Source organism: Gambusia affinis, linkage group LG03 (genome assembly GCF_019740435.1).
Source record: "Gambusia affinis linkage group LG03, SWU_Gaff_1.0, whole genome shotgun sequence".
NCBI lineage: Eukaryota > Metazoa > Chordata > Actinopteri > Cyprinodontiformes > Poeciliidae > Gambusia > Gambusia affinis.
The window spans coordinates 17997954-18003953 of NC_057870.1; the positions used below are offsets into that span (position 1 = coordinate 17997954).

The window sequence follows — 6000 nt, forward strand, 5'->3', positions numbered from 1 at the left end:
GCTGTGATAATATTGTCTGGCCTTTTTCTTCTTTGTGAGCAGCGACATTTATTTTCCGCCAAGTCTAAACTGGTTTCCTTTGTTTTCAGCATGATACTTTGTCCTGTGACAGCTCAAACCTTTACTAATGTTTTATTCTGTGAATGTTGGGGAATATCTCTGGTTTCATTATTACAGAGTTAACACACGTAATGTACACAGCAATAATTTCTGCTGTGACTCAAGGGTTATGTTGCTGATGCTGGAAATTTCTAGTTTTTCTTGTGAAACTTTCATAATTTTGTGTTAATCTGAATAGACTAGAGAGAAACTAAAGAATAACTTCTACTGGAGATAAAATAACTAATTTTGACATGTTTACCTGCCAATTCTAATAAATATGTAAACAAGTTCTCTCTGAAAACATGTTAGTCAGTTACTGAACTGATGACTACGAACTATTTTAGAGCTTTCTGAATTCCTCATTTTTGACGTTTGCATGTTGACAGATATTCATAAAAAACTAATGTCAAGCACAACTGCAGATTGGTTGTTATACAATTTGTGTGGAAAAAATAGGTTATTTTGACTAAATCTATTTAGAGCAAATGCATCTTGAAGTGACTTGAATGAAAGCGGTTAAAGTGAAAAACTAACTGACGTTGTGCACTCATTGATTCAAAATCATCAATGAGTGCACAACGAAAAACATTTAGAATGTGAGTAATATTTTAAATATTACTCATTTAAAAAAAACAAAAACTCTATGGCCAAAATCTGATCAAATAAACTTGAGATTATGTTGCCTATTTTAACTAAAAGAAGCGAATACTTTCTGCATATCTTGAGCTTTCAGGCGTTGAGAAATGGGAACAAAATGCTCCCATGAACAGGCCTCTGATGACTAGTTCTTCCAACTCACACTTTATTATATTTTGGTCCAAGAACATTCAGTATTGAACAATGAAATGATTTTAAAATCTGACCTTTCACAAAGTGCATTGATTTAAGGACTCTGGCAACAGCATTCTGGATGAGCTACAGCTGTCTGATTGATTTTTTTTTTTTACTAACGCCCAAGATTATAAAACTGTGTTGAAACACTGGACTTATAGATAATGTTCTTGGTATTTTGTCTGTGAAATAAATCTCAGCCAATTAAATGACTCATACCTTGCTATCCCAATACTTCTAAATAAAACTTAATATTAACAGTTGCCTTCAGAATTCAAGTAATTAGTAAATATAGTTTCTTTTTTAATTTAATCTCAGCACAAACACAGCTGTCCTGTTTGCTGGAGAACATTTAGAAACAGCCCTATGAAAAACAAGCAACAAACCGGACAGGAGCTGAGGAAAAAAAATTAAAGCAGTTTTAAGTTCTAAAACTGCTAAAAACTAAAAATCGTAATTTAAATTTCTCCAGAAAGACTGTTCACCTGAACAGTAGAACCAAAAACATACCAAAACCTAGTTATCCATCTGAACTGGAGCAGCCAAGAGAACCACAGATGCTCTGGAGGAGCTACAGAGATCCGCCGCTTAGGTGAGAAAATCTGTTAACAGGACTAATATTTGGCGAGCACTCTACAAATCTGGTCTGGACGCAAGAGGGGCAATTGAAAGAAAACAATAAACTGTGCTGTAGTGAGTGTTGGATATCTCTGATATTGTAATTTCTTAAAATGGCCTAGTGCAGGGGTCTGCCACCTTTACAAACCAAAGAGCCCTTTGTTCATTCAAACCAGATAATTAAAGCTTATTAGGATTTTGATGTTTATAAAAACTGATGCAAATGAAGCACACTGCTTCCAACCTAATGACAAAAAAAGAATAGATTTAAGAAAATGTAGCTGGTAACCCTTGTATTGTCATTCTGTTGTGGAAATTAAAATAAAATTTTCAATTAAACAGCTGGAAAAACTGCCCTGTATTTCTTCCTTTGTCTAGATTTCAAAATATTAGCTATTTCCTTAGCAAATTTTTTTGTTGTTGTTTTAACAAAAGGTATTTGGAGGTATTGTGGAGAAGGTCCAAAGAGCCAGGTTGCAAATCCCTGACCTAGTCAAAGTCTACATATAACTTAGAATCTCTGAAAAAATTTTAAAAGAATATTTTCACGTCCATGTTTTTATTTTTAAACTAGCTCGTTCATTAGAGTTGATAAAGAGGAATGAGCAAAAATGTCTTTCTAGATGTGCACATATGGAAGACACAAGTTGCAGCTGTGACTGCAGAACAAAAAAAACCACAGAGACGTTTATGATCTAAATATTTTTTTCAAGTAACTATTGGAGCTTCAGACTGCTGTTTTGAGTTTGGGGGAAAATATCGAGGCTTCAAATTTCCAAGGACAACGACGTGTTGGGCATATTTTTTTTGTGACACGGCTTTATTCGGAGAACGCAAGCGCTTCACCAGAGCGACAGTGGAGCCGCCCACGCGAGCCGCGCCTGGTACAACACAACAAGCGTCCCCTTTGACTGGTCACGTGACAGGGAGGAAAGGAACGAAAGAAAAAAGAAAGAAAGAAAGAACTACTAAGAAAAGAAACCGGAGATTATCAGCCTGGAGGAGGTAGGAGTCGCCTTTATCCGCAGGTACTCGCACTGTTTTCACGAGCTGTAACTGGAACTGCTCCGATGGACCCTCAGGATGCGTTTTTTTGTCCCCACTAAGTGGGATTTAAATGCCACCTTCTTGCTAGTTGGCACAGGGAGTGAGGCTGGCTGTTTCACAGAAGGTTCAGCAAAAGTTTCTCTAGCTTTTGCTTGCGATAATGAAACTGTTGAGTAGTAAGAGATAAGTTCGTGCAAAGTGCTGATGCGTCAAAAGCTTGTGACCCACCAGCGGCTCCGCTGAGGGCTGAATCATCCCCCCATCCTCCCCTCCCACAGACACGATGGATTAGCGCTCCGAGGTGGAAGAAACGGCTAATCCCGACCGTTTTAAACCGCGTTTCTCTGGGCCGGTGTTGGTAAGTGCAGCTGTCTAACGTTTTTTCTGCTCTGCGTTTGAGGAGACGGATGATGGAGGTGGAGAACCGATGAGCTGGGAAGTCCAGATGTGATGGGAGCACTGGGGCGGGTGTCAGCTGGACATGAGACAAGAACGTAAGTGGTGACCTCTGTTTATCCTGATATGTTTGCACTAGGAGCCGTGACTGCAGAAACATTACAGCAGGTAAATTTACAGCAGGGATTAGTAGCTGTTTACTCAATGGGGAGGTTCCAAATCCTGGTTTACTGGTGGGCATGTGATTATACAGAGTAAAAAAAAAAAATGCAACCATCAGGCTTTTCAAGGTCCAGTCAGGTTGTTTCGTCCTTGCTGTGCCTAACTGGGGAGAAAATGAAACTACAATCACTGATTTAGCATAATATCCCAGTAGGGAGGAAACTGCAGGATGTTACTGTAAGTTAAAACCTACAAAAACCATTTCAAGTAATACCAAGATCAGGTTTTTAGGTATAAAATTAAGACATTTTTACATTAAAACAGTTGTTATGATGCATAACCATGGTAACAGTGTCTTATTTTTATAACTGGGAAGAGCTGATTAGCATCTGAAAAGCTTAAAAAATATCTGAACAATGTTATCAGAAGAGTTGGAAAGGAGGTTTCATGGAGAGAACGGGGGAAGTTCAAACCATCATGGGCAAGGATTATATCGCCGACTCCAACGTCTCCCTGCTCGGCTTAATCATTCAGAAATATAAAGAGGAGCAGCAAAAGCAAATGAGATGGGTTAGCAGCAGTGTTTACCAATAACTGATGTTATCATCCAGACATCTTCCTCCCAACAGCATCACCATCCACGTGACTCTACGAAGATACCCGAATGATTTGAGTTATGACAGCATTTTATTTACGTTTGGGATAAAACATTTTTGAATTGAGCTGAATTTCCGGAGCTGTAAGTGACTGGAGAAGCTCAACAACTCGGAAAAATAATGGGGAGGAAGGATGTTAAGAGCTTCAACAAGTAATAAAAATTTTAAATCTACTCTGAGGCAGACGGGAAGCCAGTGTAGTGAAGCTGAAACAGGTGTAATGTGTTCCTGTCTGGGTGTTTGTTAAAGGGCGAGCTGCTGGGTCCAGAACAAATGATCTATGAGGAATGCTCTACCTGTTTACATGGCACGAATACATGTTATCAGCCATGTTACTGAATTGGTTTGTAATAGTGTCATTATTTAGTAAGAAATGTCACATTTGTTATTGTAGAATATGACGTTTTTAAGGGAAGTGTGCTGATTTATTGACTTCGATTTCCTTAATTTTGGGAGATCAGTGATTGGCCAATACTTGCAAGTGAAGCCAGTTTTATCCCCCGATTTTATCTACCTCAGCAAAGGTTTAAAAATCATCCACTGTTCTCCTCTGCTCTCCCATGAGAGGTTTGACTGACAGACCAACTCACCAAGTCATGTCTGCACACTTGCAGTTAACAGTAGCCACCCCACTCTTGCCAACTCTGCGTCTTTCTTGCTGTATTTAACGACATTTCAGAAAACTACAAAATTGGAATCGGTAAAAGATTGGTAATTGGCAATCAAGCAGAAAACTGCAATCGATGCACCCCCCAGTTAGTGCGCCTCTATGAAAAACCTACTGTAGCTTATAAATAAAATCTGTCTTGACATCGCTTGATGTTTGTTCTTCTTTTAGGTGAATAAAGACTCTACAGGGCGGAGAAGATGAAGCTAAACGAACGCAGCGTGGCGCACTACGCCACCTGTGATTCCCCACCAGACAAAACTGGCTTCCTGTTCAAAAAGGGTGAGCGCAACACGGCGTATCACCGCCGCTGGTTCGTCCTGAAGGGCAACATGCTCTTCTACTTTGAGGAGCGAGACAGCCGAGAGCCCATCGGCGTCATCGTCCTGGAGGGCTGCACCGTGGAGCTGTGCGAGTCCGTGGAGGAGTTCGCCTTCGCCGTCAAGTTCGACTGCGCCAAGGCGCGGGTGTACAAGCTGGCTGCGGAGAACCAGGCGGCCATGGAGTCGTGGGTGAAGGCTCTGTCGAGGGCCAGCTTCGACTACATGAGGCTGGTGGTGAAGGAGCTGGAGAGGCAGCTGGAGGAGATCCAGGACGCCGCCGGAGCTGGAGGCCAGCAGGCCAGGCTGAAGCCTTCCCGGCGGAATCACGTGGCGCGATCCAGGTCCGGGGCATCCTCCTCTTCGTCTTCATCGTCTTCCCTCTCGTCATCGTCAAGCGCTCCTTCCATGGCCGCCGCTCAGAAGAGCCTTCAGGATGAGGTGCAGCTCATCCCCGGGAGTTCCAGGGAGAACGGAGTCGCATGGAGCAAACCTCCATCTGCCTCGGCTAACGGGTCGGCAGAGGCGGCGCCGTCCTCCGTGACCTGGGACGGGTGCACAGACTCCGGGATGGTGTCTGGATGTGCGGGCGACGGAGGGAGGGCTCCGCCAGTGCCCCCACGGCGGTTAGGAGCGTCTCTGGAGAGCCCGGTCTTTCCTGACAACGCCTGCTTTTCCAAACTCCACGACTGGTACGGCAGGGAGGTGGAGGAGCTGAGAGCGCAGTGGCTGCAGAGCCAGTAGACTGATGGAGGAGGAAAAGGTTCAGTCATTCCCTTCGGACCATTCTGCAGTGCTTCCTGAACTTTCCACACAGCAAAACATTAAAAACTGTCTGATGTCACAAATCAGTCTTATTATTTTAAAGAAAGCAAAACATTTGGGAGTGATTTCCATTTCCAATCTTGTCTTCTATAGAGGAATCTGATGGTTTTTTTAATCTAATACTATCTGCTCTGCAATCAAGAATCACAAACTATGCTGTTGTTCTCAGTAATTTTCTTAAAATATTAAGAACACACTACTTAAGAAGGGATTTATCAGATGTTTTTTTTTTAACTCAGAGTGGTCATGGAGGTTATTTCAATCAGAAAAATATGTTTTCTACAACAATCACTGCAAATTGTTCTGTTGCTGCCTGTACATTTTTAACATCTATTTGTTTTCTGTCTTGTTTTCAACCATTTGTGTTAAGATTAGT

General features: G+C 41.9%; 1 protein-coding gene across 6 annotated transcripts; it reads left to right on the forward strand.

Annotated features, from left to right (window-relative positions):
* The first annotated feature begins 1182 nt into the window (after positions 1 to 1182).
* On the forward strand, positions 1183 to 5647 carry pheta1 (PH domain containing endocytic trafficking adaptor 1). Of its 6 annotated transcripts, none has more exons than XM_044110405.1 (3): positions 1183 to 2899; positions 3002 to 3092; positions 4651 to 5647. In XM_044110405.1, the coding sequence occupies exon 3, from the start codon at positions 4680 to 4682 to the stop codon at positions 5541 to 5543; it is 864 nt and encodes a 287-aa protein (XP_043966340.1). In that variant the 5' UTR covers positions 1183 to 2899; positions 3002 to 3092; positions 4651 to 4679; the 3' UTR covers positions 5544 to 5647. The 6 variants fall into 6 exon arrangements, with proteins under 6 accessions (XP_043966340.1, XP_043966355.1, XP_043966364.1 ...); XM_044110420.1 differs by having other exon boundaries at positions 1183 to 2579; positions 2999 to 3092; XM_044110429.1 differs by having other exon boundaries at positions 1183 to 2579.
* Positions 5648 to 6000: the final 353 nt, after the last annotated feature.

Coding starts and splice junctions, on each gene's coding strand:
- pheta1 (XM_044110405.1), top strand. CDS start 4,680: ATGAAGCTAAACGAACGCAGCGTGGCGCACTACGCCACCTGTGATTCC.